The sequence below is a fragment of the Vanellus vanellus genome (assembly GCF_965231255.1).
Source record: "Vanellus vanellus genome assembly, chromosome: 3".
NCBI classification, from domain to species: domain Eukaryota; kingdom Metazoa; phylum Chordata; class Aves; order Charadriiformes; family Charadriidae; genus Vanellus; species Vanellus vanellus.
Genome location: NC_138907.1, coordinates 24,680,503 through 24,706,437, shown reverse-complemented (window position 1 = coordinate 24,706,437; position 25,935 = coordinate 24,680,503). Strand labels below are relative to the sequence as shown.

Genomic DNA, 25,935 nt, shown 5'->3' with positions numbered 1-25,935 from the left:
TCCCAAACTTACGAACCCTTTCTCTGATTGTCTTATTATTTCATCTTGTTTCTCCACAAAAAAAAAAAAAAAAGCGCCTTTGCTTTGGGAAAGGAAAAAAATTAATTCTCTTTCCAAGAAAGATCTTTGTTCCCCAAAATTTTCTCATCATCTTTTCTAGAGCAAAGATTAAGCCTCATTTTATCACCTACAGAAAAACAGAGACCACCACCAAAGGAGGACTGTAACATTAATCCATGAATGACCGTAAAGCTAGTTGATTTGCTAGAACTATGCACTGCAAAAATACTACCATTGCATTTTTCTTCTGTTTTGTCTTAGTCCTACCACTTTGATACTCAATTCTGTATCTTAAAATACCAGACTTAACTCAGTTTTTACACTTCTATTCTGCTCCATCTAGTGGATTATTGATTTTTGCAATGAATGCTGCAACAATAGTATTCTAATATCCCATGCTGGGTTAGCTATTAGGGCAAGGGACCATGTTCAAATGATTATTTTTTTGGCTTTCGATGAAAGAAATTAAGTCACATTCCTGGGTACCTGGGTAAAACTATAGGATTCTGGCAGCGTGTTCATGCAACATAAATGGGAAAATGGTGTCATTTAATTATATCACTGAAATGAGACTAAGTAAGGGACAGGCCTTGATTATAAGGGACAGGTGGCAAAATTTCTCCTGGTGCTTGCACAATTTACTAGGTCAGTCCTGGGGAAAAAGAATATTCCATGCCTGCGCTGTTTTGCTAAAACATTGATATCCTCCAGGCTTCATAGCCTAGATTTCAGAGTTTTCTTCCTGCGCTTAGTGATAGGCAAAATTAAGTTACACGCTTGATAAGCTGCTTTGTTTGCACCATATGAATAACTTGATTCAACCAATATCTCTTCACTTCATATACAATTTCGGGTGTGTTTTTTTCTGTGCAGCGTTGTTTAAAATACTCTCTTTAAAGACTGCTTTTTAGGACTTCTGCTAACTTTTCAGAGAGATGTTTAAGATAATGAGGGTTTGATTGTTAAAAGGAAAAATTGGGTAACTAGGCCACCCTCATGTGTAGCTCATTTCAAATCAATGCAGCTTGCAATGGTAAGAATATTTGTTCACTTTTCAAAAGCAAATATAAAAATACTTAGCCAACAAAACCCCCCACATCAATGAATCAATAATACTTGTTCGTACAAGGAAGCATCGGAACCAATGATTCAAAGACACTGCTATTTACTTGTCTAGTAGGCTAGGTGGAGGATGCGTGTTCTGTGAAGCAATTTACAGCATAAGAAGAAAATATTAATTTACTCTCCCAAACCACATAAAGTTATTATGTTATGCTTGGTTTCAACTATTAATCTAGCTGGGAAAGTATTAAAAAAAGGGCCTATCATCATAAAAACTAAAAGCTCATTGAAATATTAAGCCCAGAGTTTTCGAAATAATTGTGGGATTTTAAAATACTTATAATTTGTTTCTATTTTTGATTTTTTTCCTGTAACATGATAGGCAGCTCCAGTAGCTAGTTATAACTGGGTGAGATAAGACTAACTCCAGATTGATTTGCTTTTCAGGATTTTATTGTAATAGTACGCAGCCATATAGCACTTTCTATCAAAGAATCTTGAAGTGTTCCATAAATATTAATTCAATAAGCCTCACAACATGCCAGTGAGATAGCTCCATATTATTTTATCTATTATATTTTTGCTGGAGGCACACAAAGTAGAAGTGACTTGTTCTGGAATAGAAATTGGTCTTGATTTCAATCCTCTGATTTAACCACTGGAATTACTCTCTCCGTGAAAAACTGGCTGCCCCTATATGAACAGCAGCTTTTCCGCTGACTTCAATGGAGCCATGATTTCATGAAAAGACATGAAATTCTCAATAATTTGCAACTGAACACTACTTTTTAGGTTCAACATACTGTGTTAATTGATGTATCTTCAGTAAGTTTCCTCCTAGAAACAGATGACTGACTTCATCAGAGAAGCAGTAAATGTTTTAAAGATTTTAAGTATGCATACAGTTGACCTGATATATTATAATAGTGCTGGCAATATGACAATATAGCCCTCTGCTCTGTAGTGCTGTAATTCATGACAGTCACAGTTCTGACTTTGCAAACAGAACTGCAGGCTTAATTTTCAGAAGTGACTTCCATTTTTATATTCACAATTTTGCAATCACCGTAGTTGTGAGAACAGTGATATGCATTAAGGTAACTGATTGTGCTTTGAAATCAAGTAATCAAATGAGCATCAATTAAGCCTGCAAATGTTTGAAGTCACAGAACTACAAGTAAAATTATTTTTCCTTGCAAAGCTCTCAGCAAAACACGCTAGGCAAAGTTGTGTCTTCTTTCTAGATCAGCCTCACACCAAATATTTAGTGAATATATTAAAGATTCTGACTGTGTGATAAATGTATTTAATACCTGAGGGGTCTACATACGGTCTTTTTCTATTTCAACATCTCACTTTATACCTAACAACCAAACCCAATATAAGGATTTATACATCCTACCTACCACAACGCCTAACTTCTTCCATCTGACCCACCAAATGGAGCTGGAACCTGAACAGATATCCAGGGTCCCTGTACAGAGTATGGGGGAAGTTAGGCATCTCAGGGCAGAATATAAATGAGCCAACGTACACACATTGCTGCCACCTACATCTAGGTTATACGGTCAATTTATATGGAACTTTCAGACCTATCGGTCCAGGCTTCCTGCAAATGCCTTGCTCCACTTAGGATTCGGAGCCTCCTATTCCTATTCCCGCAGGAAGGTATTTCACCATGCCTTTTGTCCAGCAAACTTGGATTTCTTCTCTTAGAAAATATACTAACATCAGTTCCTTCAGGTTTAGAGCACTTACACAGATTTAACACCCTCCTCTGTCTGGAGGAACGAAAAGGTCTGGGAAAAATCTCTCTCTAACTGTTATGGCAAGACTGTTGTACAAAACAGAGAAATCATCCTGGACGCAGAAACCACATCTCTCCGTTCAGACATCCTCCTGGCCTGCCTTAAGCTGCTGAGGCATAGTAGTGGGATCACCAGTATGTTACAGAAGAAAGCAACCGTGGACACTGTCTTTTGTATCAGACTGTTGAGGCGTGAAGGTGTGCTCTGAGAACGCCTGCCACCTTGAGCTCTCAGGGCACTCAGAGGAACATCTTTGGTTCTAGAGTTAAACAGAAAACAACTAGCAAGCTGTTCAACCCTGTCAAAACACAGACATTTCTGTGTTTGCACAGAAGTATGCCACTCTAGATGGCTACACAAATTTTAAGGGCACTGTAGAAACTCCAGCACCTGGGTACATCAGGAAATTCCACAATTAGAAGATGAGTAGGATTTCCCAGGACTGCCACTTGGATTAAAGCAGATAAATTCCACGTAACTAGAGTATCTTGGGGGAATCTAGCACAATTTCAAATTGGATAATTATTATATATGCAAACTTGCCTGCTTATACATGCAAAATTCCCTTAATCTGAGGTTATCATTAACATTCCAGATTAATATTAAAACAAACAAACAAAAAAATCTTGCCATTTTTAAGTTACAAGAAAAGAAAAAAAACTGTTCAAGATTGATTGACTACTCAACCTGAATCTGCAAATATCTACTACTGTGGATAACGTTTGGTGCTTAACTAATTCCAATGAAACTACCAGGAAAATCCCATCCCATAATAAGTGTTGGTAGTACTGCATCCTGAAATTGTAAACTCCTGAGGCACAAACCTGTCTATAAAACTCTTGGACATCTAAGGTGCTATAAAAATAATAATGCATTCAGCTTTATGCAATTTTCAGCTAAAAATCAGTCAATCCCTCTTCTCTGCCCTGCCTCCTCCACACAGTTCCCACAGAAATTTTATTCTGTTAGGGTAATATATATTTTTAATGCAAAATTTCAACAGGAACCATTTTTTATGGTCTACTAATAAACCCTTGAAAACAGGGATTTATAATGGAAACAGTGACGGACCCTTAACTACAGTGTATGCAACTATAATAAAAAGAATTAATGTAGTCAATTTGTACTACTGTTCTCAGAACAAAAAAAACCTCTATTTCAACTGCAATCCTTTCAACAGCTGATTGGCAAGCCTGTCCATTTCTAGTCTGCAGTGTTGTCAGTTGTCTTCAACATGATAATGAGCCTGTCACCATATTCAAATAGCCCTGTGACAGCATGTTTTGTGAGCATGACGTCCACTGCAAAGGGTCTGTCAAAAAGCACCTTTCAGAAAATGAAAAGAGAATGCTTTTCTGATGATAAATCTAATTTCTTCATAGCTAAAAGAGTGAGATTTTTCATCTGATTTTGTCAGTGTTGTGTTGCATTTGTGTCTTCAGATAATCCTGCTTTCTGATGCATAAAATTTTAAAGTTATCTGTAAAGACAAAGTGAGAAATAATAATCTTTTTTGAGTTCACTGGAGGCTTTGCATAAAACTGCAGTACTGCTGGCTTTCCGTCAAATTAAAACTGGAGGGGGGGAGGGAATGGCATGGGAGGTTAGCTTGTTACCAGAAGCAAATAAGGCTCACAGTAAAGATCTCAAAGTCTACACACTTCATTCGTTAGGGTCTTCACTCTTTCCCAAACAGCCTATTAAAACAATCTCCCTTGCTCTGTGTGGTCCTAGTTAAGTATGACCAGGTTGCATGAAATGCTCTGGCTCTCAGACCAATGAGGGGGTAGAACACAGACACAGGCAGAGCTCTCAAGTACTGGTCTGATTCAAGACTGTCGTACAGACTGCAGCACTACATACTCCACATTCAGCTGCCACCAGTGCTACTTGTCAGCTAGGGAAATTTTCACCCAGAGGAAAATTTAAAATATTTTGGCAACGCAGAGTCCTTTGCATGGGTGTAAGCATCTTCCATTAATAGCAAGAGGAAATATACAGGTGCTCGTTGAAACCGAGTCCTTTATTTTCCCTGTTGACAAAAGCTGGCCTTAATTTGACTTCACCTTTTACAATTCTTTTCATCAGTAGCTGAACGAGGAATCCACATATAAAGGGAAGCGTTATAAAAAGAAAGACAAAACTCCAAACCAACAAGCAATAAAGCTTTCTCTCTTTCAATCACAGGGCGAGAAAGGGGTGGCAACGGCTGGACTTTGAAGTCCCAGGCTGAATGACACATTAACCTCGGAGCAGAAGTTGCACTTCTAGCTATGCCTCTAACACCACATATGATTTTAACTAAGCAACTCTTGTTCTCTTTGTCTTAGGTTAAATACTGTAAAATAGGGATATTACCACCTCCATCACAGGACTGCTCTAAAACTTAAAATAAATATTCTCTGAAAAAATTGTTGACAAGCTTACGTCACATTCTCTACAGAAAAATCACGTTGCACAAGCACAATATTTTTCAAAGTAATTAAACAAGTTTGCTTCTTTACATATTTGTGAAAAAAAGCAAACCTGTAGTGTTAAGATACCAAACGTGGATTTCCTCTGCTAACTACTAACTTTAACTACTTAAAATGAAGTATTTTACTGTTAGTACTACCTAGTGTTTTTCAGGCAAGTAAGAACATGAGGTTTATAGTCATATAAAGTTACTATATAAAGGCTGAACCTGCAAGAATCTGGTGGAATTTGTCTGGGGTCAGAGACACACAGATACTACAGGTGTGAAGGTGCAATTTACCTTCATCACCTTCAACATTTGCCTTTGAAAGGACCTGCACTGCTGGTGTCTTACAACCTCCATTTTTTTCTTCTCTTTACACATAGGAACAAATATAATACCCATATGTATTCTGCCTACAATTCATGATTAGAACTATGAGTGAATAAGGAATTTGATTAATTCAGGTCTAACAAGCTGAAACAAGACAATTTTACTGACAATTATTTTTTTTTGTTAGTAAGACAAGACATTTATATAGAGGAGTTGTATTTTAAATCTGGGATATACAACACGGTATTCCACACTTGATAATAAATAAGTGTAATCCAATATACCTGTAAGTGAAAAATGGCAAAAGGAGGATTTTTAAACATTTAAGTGAAGGCAACTAAGCATTACGCAGCTTTAGACAGCACAAATGGACAATCAACATTAAACATGACTGATTCTTAAATTCTTCATTGCTCAGCTGGTGGGAAGTATTACAAGGCCAAAAAAGAGAGCTGTGGACAGCTGGCTTTGTGCAGTACCAGTTCTCTGCCTCAATTTTCAAGCCATTCATTTCTTTGGGAGGAAAAAAAAAGGGAAAGAAAGAAAGAAAGGAAAAAAGAAAAAAAGAAAAAAATCCAAACTAGGCCACACAAATGTACAAAGCAAGCTTGGGTCTCTAGGACTTTCATTGTCTCAGGGAGTCGTCACCACCCTGAACCCTCATTAAAGCTGAAGAGATGCTGGAACGGCATTAAAATGAATGCAAACCATTTGCCGCAATCTTCTGCTCACACCATCTCCAAATGAAGGCAGGCATTGCATAATCCAGGCTGCTAGAGCTCCTGACAGGTGGATGATTTATGCTCATAGTCGGAAGAATCGGAGAGCCTGCAGAGGACACAGCGTGAGCAAGGTGGTGGCGAGACAGATGCTCTCAGTGGGCTTGCAGAGGCTGGCAGGCTCCAGCTAGCTCAGGTGCAACTTGAACACTTTAGTACTGAACTCATATTGCCTAGATTCCAGCACAGCAAGATACCATTTACAATATTATGTACAGTAGATATACTATCAAACCTATCTGTGTGCCATTTTTCTCTCTCTATTTGTGTATGCACATACACACAAACTATATATTTTTTCTATTTGCAGTTCAACCTACTGAGTTTATGTTCACTTTGCGCGTGCATATTCTCAGTCAGAAAAGAAAGGGCAGATTAGGACAAATTCTGCATTGTTACAGCCGCGCAGCATAAGTGAAACCACCAGAGTTGAACAGATGTAAGTGGGGGAAGAATTTGGCTCCAGCTTCCAGAGAACAGGGATAGATCTGGGATACTGAAAAGCCTTTCAGTGTTTTAAGTGTGTTTGAAACCTTGGGAAGAAAATGATCAGAGGAAGGATGAAAACATCCACAGGTCCAAACGTATTGGGGTATTCTAGTCACTTACATGTCTGTAAAGCACAGGAAATGTCACAAACACATTGTTCTGCAGAAAATGCATAATATTAGCAAAATATAATGAAAACGACACTCGTATCATCCACTTTTTTAATCTTTCAATAGAATGACTTCTGTGTTATTCAGGGGTATCTAAAAATCCCAGCTAAAAGTGCAACATCATTTCCATCCATGTAATCCAGTTTCCTATTCAAAAAGGAAGTATGTGTAATAGATGTGGGGGTTTGAACTTTCCCTCCTGTTCTGTAAGCAAGAAACTGTCTATTAAAAAAAAAAAAATCACACACACAAACAAGGTATTATACCTGTTTGTGTCACGCAACTATATGTTTATTAGTTCTTTAACACAAAAGAACTAAATTATCCTTCCTTGAGCATATCAACAAAATAAACAATTCACCTGCCTCATATCAGACCCACCACATTTTCCAATCAAACCTGTCACTTAATTTAAGTATGTAGCTTTCAGGGGCAACCAAGGAGTTAAAGCATTCAAATGTGCACACTGCAGGTTATCTGGGTTGAATCTGGGACTTTGCTGACTCTCAACTCCTTTCCACTTTAACAGATGGGGTCAAAGGTGGAACTGCAGATGAGAATTAAAGACACATACATCCCTTTAATCAGATAACACATTCAAAGACTTGCAAATTCCCAAGAAGCCACTTTACAGGCACGTGTCATGGGCTATTCCATAAAGGGGGAGGGAAATGTGGAGAGGAGGGAAAGAGGACTTATTTCAGCTAACCAGCATTAAAAAAGGCAGGAAATTAGAGAAAACAAATGGGAACAAAATGGGATGGATTGCTAGCATTCAGAATGCTTTCTGATTGCACGCATCTCCCTAGAGAGGAACTCCAATGTTTGAAGCCTTCACACTCTGCATCCAAATGCTTTCTCTAACTTCATTAAGCAGCCGTGTTTAAGCATACTTCATAAGAAGTATTTTAATTAGAGATGAGCTGAAGTATCTTGCCAGTATGGCCATCTCCAGCAATACCAGGATGCCCAGGAGAAAATACAGTCATTCAGCCTGACTAGTACTCACAAAACAGTGCAGGCCAGGTAACGAGAACCTCAAGAAATTAATGATTCTCTCTTCCACCTGGCCAGAAAAAGACTGCCTGGAGGTTATGTGCTTGCAGCAACTATTTTCTCATCAGCATTCTTCTGATATGATTGTGATATGAAGAGGAAAAAGAATAGAAAATCATGAAAATGAGAGAAGATAAAAAAAGAAGAAAGAAGAATCTTATGCCATCTTAGCTAGTCTGTGGCTTTGTTCTCTGATTACTGCGTTCTTTTGCATCTCACACAAGACCAAGCAATGGGGCGTGTGGCATGCTCTGTCACACAAAAAGCATCAGCAAAGACTACACCTTTACACACCAGCCTCAAAGGTGTCCGAACTTCTCTTTTTGTCTGGAATACAGTCAGATATTTGTACTTTGGGATACTCTCGAGGGCTGTTGAAAAGCCCATTCAGTCCCTTTATAATTAAAGATCACTATAATAAGAGCTTCTCTTCTCAGCCTGATCTTTCATCTGAGGTATATATTAGCAGAAACTTTTCTAGTACATTTTTGAGTGAGAACTCACAAAAGCAATAGATTTAAACTGGTATTTTAAAGCAGCTTTCTACTTTTTGAGGTAAACATTCATTTACCTATTTCAATATTTAGCAGTCTCATCTATCTTGAAATTGGAAGCTTAAGAGCTTTCACGAAAAATTTGACAAGGAAACCAGCAAGTGGCTTGTGAACTCATCAGTTCAGAGTAAGACCTCTCCTCACATTCAATAATCATGGGCAGGTATCCTCAATCTGGATCCAAAGTGTATTTATACCATCTCTTAAGTCATCCAGAAACACAGTAGTTCTGGTGACTTAGGACAAATATGTTCCTCTTCTTGTGTTTCAGGGGATAACCCTGGGGATTAGCCACACAATGAAATCTAAGGTGCCCATTTCTTAAGCTTTCATTGAATTACAGAAAATATGAAAATGAGATACAACTTAGGAAATGTAGACACTGGACACCATTGTAAACCCAATCTGGCAGGTTGTCATAAAAAGCAATATGTGGCTGTACAGCTGTTTAACAAATGATATAAGACCGATCTGCCGATTGATTCAGACCAGAACGAAAGACATGGCCCATCTGGAAAGCCCTTCTTTAGTCAGACACCCCCAGGTCTGAAAAGGAACATTAGAAAGAGATAAAGGGCAATGGTGATGCAATAAATAATTTTGATATGGCTGACTAAAAATGACAAGAAGAGCACTGCTATATGGACTACCTCTTGGCTAGAAAAAGGAAAGAAAAGGAGACAAAAGATGAGGATGATGCTCTTGTATTATTTGTTGTTTCCTAGGGTCTGCATGTGCTCAGCATGCAGCAAGTTACCAACATTCTCTCTTGTTAGTCAAGCTGTTTTGCTGCAAAAAAATTTGCAGCACACCAACAATTCTGCCACTGAGGGCACAGGGTGGAGTTAAGCTGATTATAGAACAGTATCATGCAGACTTTCTTTTAGAAAGTATTTTATTTTTTCTAAATTAACTATTTTAATAATTAACCGTTTTAACGTGGACTGCAGTAAGATCACATGCATACAGAGTGTTGATTTTGGATCTGCTGCACTAAAACTCTAAATCAAATTGACATCTGATCTTATACCTGATGATCCCGAGAACGAAAACCAGATGCTTAAGAAGAGAAAAACAGATAAACATGTTAACCTTGTTGGAACAATAAAGAGCAAACAGGAAAATATTGATATTATTCAGTAAGTGAACATATTTAACATAGCTTGTGTTTGACTTTCTCCAGAATCATTAATCTAATACAAGACTATTGAGGCTTAAAATAAAGCTATGTTTTTTATTTATAAAGATTAATAGCTACATTAAGTCACTATTATAAGGGAAACAGATTCCAACAATAGCTTCCCTTTTTTGTCATATAAATACTCAAAGAGAAAAAAAAAGAAAGAAAAAGAAGAAAAAAAAAGAAAAAAGATACGGCTAGTCAGATGAGATCTATTACCAGAATAGCTAGTAAGCATGGCAAAATTTGACATAATGACAATTCACTGCTGAAGATGACATTTGTTTCAGATTTCAGGCTGTTGAGTTTCAACCACAAAAGCCACATTACAAACTGCAAATGTTCCAGCCTCACATAGTGCCTCAGCGAGTAGAAGTGACAACAGCTCACCACTGGTAAAAACACCTCAAGCTTAAAAACAGACAACAATTGACCAGAGAGAAGACTGTGACTTAGTTACATTAACATCCCAATAAATCATGTTGATTCAAACTTTTTTTTTTTGGAGGACAGCAGAGATTAGAAGTGTGAAACATTTGAGGGATAGCACCAGAGGAGGTCAGAGGTAACAACAGTAGAGAGTAATCTTAGTGCTTCTCAACACGTTCATTGTTTTGACTGAGTGAAGAGGCCTCAACCTCCAAGCTTTCTGGTGCCAATCACCCCAAGCAGCAAAAGTCTGCCTGCACATCTGCTGCATGGTTTCTATTAAGCAGCACCTACATCATTTCAGCACTTCACCCCAAATAATCCTACCATACATCCTGTTGTTTCTACTAAGATTGTATACAGTGAAAGTCTTATTGAGGAGAGCGAGTGCTGCCCAAGTAAGGGCTAAGCAAACTACAAAAAGGAGTTGGCTCCAAAGTGGCATCTTAGAGATATGTACATATGCATTACTGCTAAATGCACCTTCTACCTGAGGTGCTAAATGTACTCGCCTCAAGCAGGGAATGTGCAAATATCTGCACTGCAGAAACAGTGAAAAGTGAAGAATACAAGTAACATTAATAGCACTTTTTGCAAAATGACCCCTATTTAATATAGGGCAGGACCCATGTATATGAATACGAGCACTCTGCAATAAATAGCAGTGCCATATTGATGTATGTGTTTATGGGTGGCAGAGACCAAGAATGTAAGGCAGCTATTTGTCTGGGAGCTCATGGGAAAAGATGCCATATCTTACACAGTCCTACATCCTTCAGACTTGTCTCTACCTTCCCTTATCACTTATATTGCTGTCACTGTACTTTCAGTGCATAAGCAAATGTTCACAGAGGCTCAACGTACTGAATATCTTTTTGTAAAAAATGGAATAATAATTTCTAGAAAATTAGAAAAATACTGCTTCCTTGTTTTAGGATCAAAAGAAGAAATATGACAAATGAGGATGTTCAGTTAACAACCTTAGATTGTACTAACATTTTCTCATCACAAAGTGATTAATTTTTAATGGTATTCCAATTTAACGTGAATCTGCAGAACCCACTCCTTCTAAATCTGAGGAAGTAATAGGTAAGGTACGTGCATTAAGAAAAATAGTGTAGATTTTAATCCCATTCAAAATCTTTCAAACTCGCTATTTTTAATAACAAAACTACAAAGTAACTACTTTGCCTAACATCTAATCCCAAGGAAGCTGCAGATGAGTGGGCCAGCAAACAGCTTTGGACCCAGATTTGCAGATGCTAACATGTAAAAAAGTACATTCTTAAATCTGTGAAAAGCCAAGAAATGTAAATAGTTCTCAAACATAGACATATAAATGATACTGCCTTCTCTACATTCACTTCATACCACATCCTTTATGAAAGTGGAATATTTGTGTAAAGGGACAACTGCAAAACAAAATGCTATCTAGAAAGAGAGAAATTTTATTTAAGGACGGAGTCCAGTGAATTGCTGGGACTTCTCTGTTTCATTCCCAATGAGATTATGGGGACCAAAAATCCTCAGAGGAAGAACATAAACCAGACTGGCACAACACTGCAATACAAGTACTGTGAGAACTTCTCAGGAGGCCAACAGCTGGTCTTAGCTGTAGGTACTTTAGCGTGATTTCTGAACACAGAAAGAACATCCACATCTCCAATATTTGCTTTTTCTGAGTATTTTTTAATGTATGAATAGAAATGCTAGTTGCTTGAGCACACAAACCTGCAGTTGAATAGTTTGTCCTTCCTCATCAGTTACAGAGAGTGGATAGTCATGAGCCATGTTTTAGGGCAGACAAATTGGGCTGTCAGTTCTAATGTGTGAACTGGGCTATCAGGCCACATTTTGGCTAGGAGGAGAGATGCCAACTTATGAACACCAACAACACTTAGAGATTAGTTTCTATTGTTTTCAAGGAGATTTAACAGGTCCCAGTATATATTAAACCAAGCACAGGTTGAACGAAAGAAAAAAAAAGGAGCAAGGGGGAAGGGGAAAGAAAAGGGGGGGAAAGGGGGGAAGAAAAGGGAGGGGAAGGGAGAAATTGAAAAATTGAAGGTGGGACGAAAAGGGGAGAAAGCATGAAGAAAAGGGGGAAGGGATGGAAGGGGAAAAGAGGGGGGAAAGGAGGGGAAGAAGAAGAAAAGAGACACTTCCAAATAACACCTGCACTAGAAACCAAACTCCCTCATAATACGTTGAAACATAGAACATAGAAAAGAGTTGATATTCAGAGAGACTTTAACAGAAGACGCACTGCGTTATCTCTTGATGTTATAACACAGGAGCTTTGTTTAATATCCTGCATTAATGAAGGATCTCCTTAAGTGTAATATTACAATAAAGAGCATAAGAAATAGCACTGAGGTCAACGCCGTTCTATTAGCTGTCATCCTGTACAGAAATATTTTCTTTGAATATCATTAATGCTTTCTCCTTCCCTTTGTTCTAATTTCTGAAGGCAGCAGAAACTAAAACTTCCTCCACAATAATTTCTGCTTTCTTCTTGGCAGACTAATGGTATTAGACTTGTGAGAGAAATTTACCTTGGCAATGTCTTATGCACAGGTCTTTTCAAAGGATATGTTGTTAGGAAGAATCCTATTAAGCAGGCTTTTTCGCTAGCCTCAAAACATAGGTGATAACACATTTTTAGTTGTAAAGAGGATTGCTTAGTTTTATTTATTATTTTGAGAGAGAATCCATTAATCTGCTCCTGTGCATATCATGCATCTCTTTACGTAAGAGTAAACTCAAGCTGCCTATTCTCCTTGCTGTATCGGATTCATTTTCATAGACTGTCAAAACCAGAAAGGATCAATATGATAATTTAATCCGATCTGCTGCTTAACACAAGCCAAAGATGTTCATATGGTAATCTTTGCATAATAAACTCAGTAATTTATGCTTTAAAATACACACACCTCTTTATAAAAAAAATGTATTTTTATATTTGAATTAATGAAATCTCTCAAAGCATGAAGCAAAAATACTTTAGAGAACCCCAATTTTAGCATGTTAAGAAAAAGTTTAACTAATGTGTAATAATCTTCTGGTTCATTACAGTACTGTGACCATGTAAAATGCTCAAGCATTTTAAAAACTGTCAGTAACTGCTTTTATTCAGATCAGTGCTTACGGAAAAAAACTTGGAAAAAGGAAGGAAAAAACAGAATTTCTTTACACACAAGGCAGATTCTGCATACTGCCTTAACACTGCCCCAGGGATGCTGAAGTCACTCTGATGGACTGTATGAAACCTTTTAAAAAAAAAAACCCAGCAAGCTAATGAATGAGAAGTGTTAAGGGCTACTCAGTGAGGAGTGTAACCACAATACACTAACTGCACTACTATGATGGGGAGGGTTACGCTGAAGTCAGCACTGCTAGATGATGAGCTTGGAGAGTTTTTTGGGGTTTTTGTTTGTTTGTTTGTTTGTTTTGGGTTTTTTGTTTGTTTGTTTGTTTTGGGTTTTTTGTTTGTTTGTTTGTTTTGGGTTTTTTGTTTGTTTGTTTGTTTTGGTTTTGTTTTTTTTTTTTTTTTTTTTTTTTATTGAGGCCCTGTCCCTGGAGGAGTTCAAGGCAAGGCTGGATGGGGCTTTGAGCAACCTGGTCTAGTGGGAGGTGTGCCTGCCTATGGCAGGGGGGTTCATGATCTTCAAGGTCCCTTCCAACCTAAACCATTCTATGATTCCATGATTTTTTAGATCCTGAATGACTGCTAACATACTAGCAACAGTAAGGATTCACAGACACAAAAAGGTATATTGCTGATTTCTCTGTAGCATAGATTGCTAAACCTGCCAAATGAACAGCAATCTAACGTAGCTCCACCAGCTTACATTAATAGTAGGTGAGGATCTGGCCTCCCATTTTTAATAGCTGGACTAATTAAGCTGGAGTTTTGTTACTCTGTCTATTCTAACTGGGTACAAAGTGGCACGATAATTTGTAAAGGCCATCCATTCGTAAGGAAATACAAACATACTTATGTAAAGCAACCCAAATTTTCTGCCATTTCATTGTGGTATAATTTACTTTTCAAATAAACTTAAATTTGTTTCCTTACGAACTACACTTTTCAAAACAACAAGAAATGCATATCAGCCACTGTGAACAACCCATTAAAATTCTGAAAAAAAACAGGTATCAGAGAAGAGGGATGTATGGGAGATGTTTTGGTGTCAACAGTCCTGTAAGAAGTATGAACTAGCATTGCTCAGAACTATAAGAGCTAAGACAGGATATACAGTATTTCAGATGGTCTAAAAGCTGCGTTAGTGCCACTCAACAGGTTCCCCTCTGAACTGTAACTTTTAACCTTGCTACAATACAGGGACAGATAAAACTCAGGCTTTGGCTTTGCCTCCACAGAAAAAACTGAAACATAAGGACTAACCTCTTGAAAAATTAGTTACACGAACACTCATTTGAAACAAAAAGTCATTTTATTTTGGAATAATTACTCCAGTTGAATTATTTCCTGTGGGCAGCTATTCTGAGCAAGATCTGTGGTATAATAAACTTGAGATTTTATCTTCTATCACAGACACATGCTAGCAAGTAGTCCCACAGATAGTATTAAAAGGCATACAGTACTAATGGAAGACTAAATGTAGAATTCAACCAGACCAACTAGCAATAGGAAAAAAAAGTCAGATATCTACCCATGATTTCCCGTATCAACTTATGCAGTTTTACATCCAAATTTCCTTCTTAGAAAAAAATCAGCCCCTTTTTCCTCACTCCAACTAGCTGTACAAAAAGGAAAATAGCTAAAACACCCAGTCTTGCACATGAACATACATTTATTTCTACCATGTCAAGCAAACTAACCACCAGCTTCAAAAGCGTTTGAAAGGATAAACTTAAAGGACTGATTATAAACCAATAGAACTGAAAACTAGAGAATGTCTTAAAGTCTTCATTTTTAGAAAGGTCAGATTGTCGTTTGCCATCCCCTTTTAGCAATTGCAGTACTATTTCAAGAAATCGCTAGTGACAGTTTTGAAAAGTTTCTCCCTAGACTACACAAGGATCTTCACGTTGTTTCATGTGTTACTGTGAATCTGAGATAATCCATCAAAACATAAGCACAGTCACAGAAACTGTATTTCAGAAGAAATACAGTGATCCTTCAAAATCTGATTTTTCATAACACTAACACATAGAATTAAAAATAGAAAAATGTAGATTTTTTCCTGAGTAACGAACGTGTGTTCTGCGGTGCTGCTAATAACCATTACCTAAGAAAGTAAATGAAGATATCACATTCTCATATTTGTCATGTGCTTAAAAGCTGATCAGCATCTGCTGAATGCTTCCATACGAAGCATAACACGTCCTCAGAAAACCTCCATACACTTAGACTTACATTTTCAAATAACAATCCATGGGCTAAACCAAAATAAAGTGTTCCTCTGGATCAGTCTGTAGTAACTTTCTTGAGCTACTCAAAAGGAGGTGCAGACAGGAGGCAGGACTTCAATCCCATGCCAGCTCAGACCAGCTTTACCCTTCTTTCTCTAGCTTCTGGTCCATAAAATTGTTACGAATCTTGATGCAGGTGTTGCTGGCTAGGCCCCGTCAACATCCTTGAGAATACATGCAGAAATTCCCCACTCCACCCTGTATTACATGTGACTAGAGATCCAATTCCCTCCACGGGTTTGACCACAAGACACAGACCCAAATTTCTAATGCTAAGTCTCCCACAGAAACACTGGATGCTGGATGAAAAGCATCATTATCTTCCCACAGTAAACAATGTAACATGCAGCTGTCATGAAAGAAGCCAGGCTATATATTTGCTGTAAGTGGTTTTCAGACCTTGCCGTAAAAGCTAAAATAAAATTCAGGATCTTTTTCCAGGCACTGTGATTTCTATCATGAATTTTGTATGACAATTCACGAAAGCCAATGTAATAAAAAGTCCTTCCAAATGTGAAGGGACAAGCAATGTCTGGTAATTGTTTGACTTAGGATTACATTTAAAAACTGATTGTTAAGGAAAATTTCTAGAAGGAAACTCCCTACTAACAGTGTAAGATTTCTGGAGAAGATGCACACTGGCAGATGTGCAGAAGTTCTTGTAAAGAATACGATGCTCCTTTCAAAGCTGCTTAAACTTGATTTTATTTCAGGTCTGCAGCTAAATTTTTTTTTTAAATAGATTTAGGCTGTCAATTTCCAGGCATGCTGTGCCATCAGCATGTAGAGACTGCTGTGACAAACGTGGAGGCTGCAGCAGCAAATTTTATTATAAACTGGTAATTGAATTGAAGAGGTTTACATTTGAATAGATTTACTGCAGCATGATCTCTGACATGCTGCATGGGACCGAAATCCTTGTCTGTACATAAAGAAACATTTAAGATACAATTGGAATTATTTCAGCTCAGTGTAAGTCCATGCTAATCAATAACCTTACACCACTTTACATATGAAAGAAGTAAGTATATCATCTTTCTTCATTCTGTGCATACAGGATGTGGTCAAATCCAAAGCCAAAAACTCATCTCCATACATTCCCATAGGTAAAACCAACAACACCTGTCTCCAAAATGACCTCCAACAAGAACAAAAGAAAAAATATCTCTATTCCAAGTACAGTCCTAAAATTGTACAATGAATGAGTATGGTTTCAAAAAGTAAAAGCAGGAAAGAAAATAAAACACCCTTGTAGGTTCTTTTAGGTTGTCCTATTAGGTGGTAGGTAAGCAATACCTGAAAAGATGATAAGCTAACTCTGCCCTAGAGGAAAAGACTCAGTGACTAAAAATAAGTAGAAATCTTACTGTGTTTTGACAGGAAGACTCACACAATAAGAGTGGAAGAACTATGATGCGCCCAGGAGTGGGGCTAATGAAGGAACCTTCTTTTCAAAGGAATTAGATATTTTGTCATTGTAGAACTTTCAGAAAAAGGTATGTACTTTTAGGGTAGACGATTTATGAACTTCTGATTAAGAAAACTTGTGGGACTGATTTGTATCCACAGACAATGATCATTCATGCAAAAAGTCTGATTCACAATGTGCACCTGAATTGTCTAACTAAATTATCTCAGTTACCAAAATCATGTGAAGAAACATAGTAAACCTGCGCACAATTTTGGTAACTGAGATAATTGCTCATTTGTAGGAGAGTGTCCCGGTTTGAGGGGCCTAAACCACGACAGAGAGTCACTTAATTTCCTCATGCAGTCCCAGAAGCTGCACACAGAGTAGATTTTTTTAAATATCTTTGTTAATGGTAGTGCAATGGTGCCCCCAAAATTTAAAAGAAAAGGTCTAAACCAATTCACATGTATGTACTCTTGGTAGCACTGTTTCATCTCCAAACAAGTTGCTCAATATATCTGTATATTAGGTTACTAGTGATACGGGGTCTTAGTTTATTAAAAAAAGATGTTAAGAAGCACAGTCTCTTTCAAAAGGTGCCATACTCAGACATTCCCTTCTTTCTATAATTTATCTAAGCATCACAATTTAACCTTTAAGTAACTGCTCCTAGCGGTCAGTTATATGAGGATTTTGGCAAGTAAAAAACCCTCCCATCACCACTGGAAGAGAGGGTCAAATCCTGCCGTTCTTACTGAGGCAAAATCCCCATTGAATCTGACAGGAGTTTTGCTCAAGTAAGACTAAGGACAGCAGGATTTGGCTCACAGGATCATAGCATCTGCCAAAGCAGTTGCACAGAACAAGGTTTATTCTTAGTAAGTATAATCCAATAAGAATATGTCTGTAGGTGCGTGATAGGCCTAATTTGCCCATCATCTCTCCACTGGTCTATGTTGCTCTTGGATTTTACCCTGGTAGCTGTATACTTAAACCTGTTTTAAAATTACCATCAAATGATTTGCAAAAATCAGCCAGCTATTAAAGCTGACTTTTTAAGCACCGACAAAGCAAAATTGCATGGGACTATTTTAAAGTGGTGGCTTAACACAAAGTACTCTCCACTGGAGACAATATTTAGAAAACATTACATTGATTTTATTTTAAAAGGTTATCCGGCTCAGAAGTCCATGACATCTGTTATTCCTTCTTGGTGGTAATAGTGCACTACAATAATAATGTATACAATACATGCACATAAAAGAATATTTTTGCGTATACACTAACAGCAATAGAAGCACATAGCAGGGGACTAAGATTTAAGGAACTGCATCTTTCTGTAACATTGACGAATCAGGTTCCAGGTGAGATAGTACTGTTTCTCAGAAACATTTTCTTATATTTACCTGTTATTCAAGATCTTAAAAATGTAACTGATGAATTAAAGCACTCAACATATACTTACAGTGACGGGCAGGGGTTCTCAAACACTTTAAGAAAAAAGAAAGGGATGGATTCTCCTCTTCTGATGCCATTATTTGCTATAGCGTATTTACAGTAGCTTCAGTAGACATACTCAATATTTATACTTGTTTAATTGAGAACTAACCCTTTCATTTGTCCTGATGAAATGAAGACCAAGTGAAAATAGGGAAAAGAAGGCACAGTGTGTTTCTGCTAAAACTTGGACAGACTAGCAGCAGATAAGGAATGGAGGAAAGAAATCTTTAAGAATTCATAATGTTAAAGCATTAAGGAAAATGAGAGGATATATTCTGATGGTTATTCTATTAGTTACTTACTGAAGGAGACTGAATGCCACGGTACAATTTTGCTGTACTACACATAGTTAGAAATATTCCAAGGAAGATGAACTCTGTGTAGATACAGATGTGATTCAGCTTAGAAATGGACTATCCAGAAGAGCAAGTATACATGGAAAATGCCTTTACAATAACAGATCAGAACACTCACCGATCTCTCTTCTTTCCTGATTGCCCTACAATTGTTGCATGCATTTCAAGAGAGATACATACTGACTTGATCAGTCTTACCTTCTTTCAGCATGCCAACTTTTAGACACTTCATGAAGCGGCAGGCTTGGCAGGACTTGCGTCTGCGCTTTGTGATTTCACATTCATTTGTTGCTGGGCAGCTGTATTCTATATTACCTGTAATAGAAAGTACAGGAAGAGAGAGGTATTCAGAATCACTGCTTAACCAACACAATGGATATACAAAATATTCATACAATTGCTGTTATGTTTAATTTTGGAATATATGAAGAGTAAACAGTGCTATAGAAAGGAAACACCTTTCAAGTAAAAATGAAAAGCCAAGTTAAAGGATGGGATTTTTGACTTTTTCTTTTTTTATCTAGACAGCTATATTAAAAAAAAAAAAAACAAACAAACACACAAGTAATGTGAGTCTGTGTCTGCCTCCATACATAGTCCCTACCAAAATCCTTCACATAGGTTATTCCTGCTGGCAGAAGGAAATTTTGTCATTTATTGTCTGTACTGACCCATATGCTTAGGCTCCTAGCCTGAGCATTCTTCGTTTCCTTTTTTTCCACCAATTTCATCAGTCTTTCTTTGTCTAGAATACGAAAAGGAGGCTGTTGTGCTTTATTGCACAATCAACTGTAACAGGTACTACAGAGGTTCACCCCTCTCCTTCCACAACAGCAGGCACAGTGTATCAGGCAGGGCTCACCAGCACTGCTACCACCACACCTAGCACGTTCAACAGCTGCTAGATCAGATCTCTCAGCCAGGACATCTTCCCTTCTCTCTATAGACAGAGTTTTTGTACTGACAGGCCTCAGAAACAGGATCACTCCTACCAAGCTGTCAGAACAACAGAAAACGCGGGAGATGCTTGCTTCTGCCTCTCCCAACTCTCCTTGAGGCCTACAAGCTAGATCCTTAAATGTGAGCCCTCCTGGGCAACGCAGTGTCTCCATTTTTTTTTGTTACCATTTAGTAGTTATTATTGATCCTCAAAAATAAGAAGAAAAAACCCTAAAAATTAATGGGTAAAATACATATGAATAGTTTTCTTTACATTTTTTAAAATTACATCTTTAGGTATCCAAGTCCGAATGGAAAAACGTCTCTTCTCTTTTGCCCTAGTACCACTGCACTTTTCATAAAACAGCTTAGCTCAGCTTATTCATCTGCCCAGCCATGCATCCTATTACCCATGACTACATTCAGTATGACAGACTTTGCAGCAGTCAGAAGTTTCACGAGGAAACTGACTTTTAAATAAAGTATCTTCCCCATCAGCCTGTCACATCTTGCTTTAAAGGTATTTCTTTACTTTCTAACCCTTTCCCCCTGTGATTAAGTGCATTAGTATCTTAATGAAAATGCATTCTGTTTATTGCCCTCTTGGGAAGCAAGAGGTCATCGCACTAAATGCATAAATTGTCATCAGAGACAGTCCGAGCATAATTGCAATTTTGCTGCTCCATGTTTGCTGCACTCAGGGTCCGTCAAAGTCCCCTGAAACACGCGCAGGTTCTAATAATTAGCATAGAGTCTGCCTGGGACCACAGCATTGATGAAATATTTCAGAGTTAATCACACTTTGTAAACACTGATTTATATTGACTACCTTTCTCCAGACTGATGTCTCCTCATTAAATATCACATTAGTGGATTGCAGGATTGCACAAAGACTCAAATGCTCAGCAACTACTAATTCAACAGGAAGTAATACTTAAACCACTTACATCTATTGAAATTTGGTTAAGTATTTATGATAAAGGAGCTCTGCGTGGTGCAATGTATATTCTGCCAATACACCCAGCATACTTTGCACAACCTTTTCAGCCCTTTGCGGGCTTTATTCCTCCTGAACATTGCTGCGTGGCTGTGGCGAGTAAAACAGATCTTGGTATGTCTAAATGCTAATGGTTCTTGTTGACGAAACTCAAACTTCAGTTTAGTCCTCTTCCCCTTGCCTAGCTCCTGAGATGAAAGCTGCTTAAGAAACTGAAGGATGTGGTGGGTAGGAAATTCGACACAACAGTTCCTGCAAAACTTCTTTGTGATACGCATTAGTTAAGTTAGGAAATACCACTTCTGGAAGGATACGTAGGAAAGGATGTTAAAGGCAAGCTTAAAAAAATATTCATATTAACCTTTCGCACTCTAATGAGGCATTTGTAGTGATGCACAACCACTACACAGGGAGACCTTCAAAGACATTCACAAATTGTATCTAATTAATTTCATCATATTATAGTAATAATTGTATTATCATCCCCATTTAAAAAAAAAAAGAAACAGGGAATTGGAAATGCTTTGCACAAGATCAAAAATGATCGTGATCTCGATCAAAAACAAGTTTGAGATTACAACACAGAACTTCAAGCAGCAAAGCTCCAAGGCAAGTTAAGCACTCCCACTACAGCCAGAGACCTTGTGCAAAGGCACAGATGACAAAGGTACAGGTCTCGACAGCAAAAAGTAATACTCAAAACCCAGAAAAACACAAGCAAGATTGCTTATTTCCCTAAGTAGACACTTCTAATCCATATCCTGACATTTCAGTCTTGCGCAAAATCCTGTGAAACACAGCAAGGGTCTGTAGCATGCAGTGCATTATGCACAGCCAATGCAACTTATTTTTCCTTCAAATTCTTGTCACCTTAAAAACTCTAAAATGAGGTATTATTCTAGTCACTTAGATTCCAGTACTTTAGCTTAGAGGGGGAATCTTGTCCTATCAATTTAGGTAGCTTTACTTTAATGAATTATATTTTACAGCAGATGTTCAATCTTAGTTTTGATGTTAGAAAATAAACCTGGAAGATGTTGGAAAGAGTTCCTCCAATGAACTCAGTAGAGTTACAGTAACTGGATTTATTGCTTCAACAAAGATCCACATCTTGCCTATGGCTGTAGCTGGTTCCCCTTAAGAGTTTCAGCATTTTAGAATATGGCTAGATGACAGTAAGAGTACAAGGAAACTAACATTTTGTCACCATTTCACATATGAATGCAGTATTTTATCAAATATCCCCATGGGTAGATATAATTTCTGTCAGTGAGCTTTCCTAAAAAAAAAAAAAAAATAAAAGCTCATAGAATTTTGCAATGGACATACACCTGGATATATATCACACTCAAAATGCATTTCACCTAGCACTCAAAGTATCAGTGGATACATTTGGGTAAAAAACTAAATTTACTGCACATTGCAGGTCATTAGAGCTCTCATAATTTCTTATTTACTTCTATACACTAAAAATAAAGAAACAGAAACAATTTTAAGAAGTGTTTGGGAATCTGCACAATCATATAGGTACACTACATCCATTCAAGATGTTCAGACCTGCATCTTATTTCAACAGAGAAGATTCAGAATGAAGTTCGACCATTTACTTGTCTACTGCATGATGCTAGAGGCTGCAACTGAGCAGCTAGTAAAAGTTGAGTTTGCCCAGTCCTGTCAGCAGTTGGAGAGGTGGCTGTGTTATACAGTGAACAAAATCAACATGGCAGCTCCGAGTCTTTAAACTGGACTGACAAGAACGATCGAGCAATTTATAATATCTCCTGGCTGGTTTTCAGAAAGAACTGGGCTCTGATTACTTATTTCAGAGTCTTCTGTACAATTAGTTTGCAGGCAATACAATTTTCTCACTTACTCCTTAATAGAATCGTGCAGCTAGCTGGCTGATACAATAACAGCGTATATGTAAAACTCCTGCCTGAAGCGCCAGGGGATAATTTGTATATTCCTTTCAGTAGCGTAATGGACTTTTACAGTTTGGCAGTTAAAGGGCTGAGTAATGTAAATTAGTATGACGTTTGAAAATAAAAATATATGTCAAATCTTCACTCCCCAAACACATTGCCCTGTGCTATAATAATACTATGGGATTTATGCCAGCCTGAGTACCTTTTCTCTCCTCATGCACTGAGGAATGTTATTTAAAAACAGGTCCTTTTTTCTACCAATTTTTTAAATTGTATTATCTCAGCCATACGATGAGAAAATACTTCTAACACACTGTGCCTACCAAGATCAACTGACTCACTAAAAATATGATGCCATTTGATCTTGTGATAGCAGGTGAACTCTGCGTAACTGGCTCTGGTTTTACATGCTTCAGAGTCAGATCTTTACACACAGCTTGAGGATAAGTGCGCCAAGATACCATTTTTTTCATCTCACAGATGAGGTTTGGAGGTTACCTGAATGAGCTGTGGAGACATAGTACAATTTTAATGGCACAGGGACTTACTCAATGACTTTACAAGCCAGACAAACGACTGGACTTAGCCAAGACCATTTTGGCCATTTCTTGCATGGAAGGTAACAAGGTAACAGAAGAGGAGGAGTGAGAACCATGACAAAGAAGAGGCCACTGAAAGCACTGAGCCTTATGCCTTGGCATCTTATCCCAAATGAAGTTATTGTCATCAACAGTTACAATTTTAGAACCTCACAGGTATCAAGAGTGCGAAGCTGGCTCTAGAAACTGGCTCTAGTCTGTGGGACAGACTGAAACAGGGGTCTCCCAGAAATACTGACGAGACTAGAAGCTGAAGACAGCAATTCTTATCAGAAGCTTTATTTCCCTTTTCATACTACAGTATTTGATATTATAACACTAAAAATGTAAAAGGATTGTTATGAGCTATTGGAATATGCTCAGAAAATCTTGACAAGTAAAAGACGTGAGGAAGACTGAGATACAGGGTGAATATGTGTTTGGAAAGAGTAGCCATGAGCCACTTAAAAAAGCAGAAGGAATGCTGAAATATTCCTTCAATGTAATTATTTTATGCCCTAATCAGCTCATGAAACTGTATTTCAGTATCTCTTTATTTCTATCCAATAATGCCCCATTTTTCTCCCAAACTTTCTCTTTGAGCTTCTGTAACCTAATACCTTTTTTCAAAAACTTGTTATTTAAAAAGCAAGTTTTCTCATTATTCTTAATAGAATCACTGGATTTAAGTCTTTCTGCAGTAAGATTTACCCTAGGTACCACCTTCATGCTCTGTTTTCCTTGGTGGCAGACCCAAAGACCTGCTTGTCTGTGCACTAGCATGCATGAAAACTCTGCAAAATGAAAGGTAACCAGGATTACAGCCATAGGTCTTCTGGTAATTAATAAAAGACAAATCCTAGAAAGAGAGACAGGGGAATCTAATCCAACACAGAGAGTGAATTACAAGGTCACACCTTGATATGTAATCCAACCAGAACAGAAAATAATAGTTCCTGAGAAACTGAGGAGAAGTAGGTGCAGTTGGAAATAGAGAGTAACAGGCTAACTTAGGAAAAGCAGGATAGAGAAAATGTCCCAGATGGACTGTTTTTGATGTTTATAGGTCTTAGCAAAGCTGAACTGAGGAAAGCAAAAATATTTTCTCTCAGGTTAAAGTTTCAGTTCTTGCAGACTCTGTTCCCTACTTTGCAGTCAGAACTCAACTGAATTTAAGTATGAGTAAATATTTTCACAGTAAAAGCACTCTTATCGATAAGGTTTCAGAAATGGGGTCAGCTTGGAATGAGGAGGCAGCCGAACCTAACTGAATCCAGTTTTGGCTGACAAATCCTTAGATCGATTCACCTGATACTGTAGATAGCTCTATGAATTATATAGATCTATGAATTCTGCTACATGTCATCTGGAGATGATTAAGCCTAAAGTTGACTGTATTCACCATTTTTCACCCAGATGACTTCAGAAACAATACTGTATACACAGAGTTACAGAACATTTGAAAATTTGGTTCCTAAACATCTCAAATATTTTTTTTAAATTATAGGGCCATGTATGAGGGATTATGCTTACATCTCTGTTGGTTGTGCTGCCTTTCCTGTTACAATAAGAAACTCAAGAGAAGCAGCTAGTTTTTAAAAAACTCTACAGTGTAAGATGGTATTTGACAGAGGGACAGAGCCAGCTTAAAAGTATATTTTAAATGAAACCACTGTGTTCAGTTGCTTAAAAGAAGCCAGTGTATTATGTTACTGAACTATAATACACTTATAACTTCTAAATTATATTATTTATTTTTTGCTAGAAAGCAACATGAATGGAGATTTAAAAGGAAAATGTAAAGGCGATGCTGGTTGGTCTGACTGCATGACATTTTTGCATCAGCCTCTAAGTTTTATGATGCTGGAAAGCCATCTACCTAAAACCACCAATAATTTTCAATACGAGGCTGATATTAGGGGGTGTGGAATGACACCTGTAAGGTTCCAACAACCTGTGATTGCAACTGGAGTCAACTTCTTTATCTTCAACAGAAATGAAGGGCATTTAGGTCATCTTAAGAGAGAATCAACAGTTTGAAGACACAAATAGAACTGATCCCCTGCTGCCTGGGAGTCACTGAAGAGTTGTCCAAGTCAGAAAGACTGAACCATCTACATTTTGTCCCTAGTTGTATTTTATCTAGGTCTATTTTGCTACATCCTACCAAGGTAGCATGGAAAATTGTCACTGTTTACGAACACACCGAACATCTCAGCCTGTAAAGCTGCAAACCAAATGACTTCCCCAGTAATAGAAAAAAAGTCATTAAAAAAGTTATAGAAACATTAAAATACATCACTAGCTAACTGAGACTTCACATGTCTCCAGTTTCAAACTAGACAGAGTTTCGTAAGTGGGCTGGAAGCTTTCAAATAGAGAGCCACACTGAATTATAATGGCATTGATACATAC

At 37.6% G+C, this 25,935-nt stretch overlaps 1 protein-coding gene across 1 annotated transcript in view; it reads right to left on the bottom strand.

The window, feature by feature from the left end:
• The window catches only part of ESRRG (estrogen related receptor gamma), a 373,003-nt gene that overhangs the window by 93,727 nt on the left and 253,341 nt on the right, over positions 1 to 25,935 (bottom strand). The window contains exon 4 of the mRNA XM_082480161.1: positions 19,280 to 19,396. Coding sequence (XP_082336287.1) covers positions 19,280 to 19,396 — 117 coding nt within the window. The remainder of the gene's footprint in view (positions 1 to 19,279; positions 19,397 to 25,935) is intronic.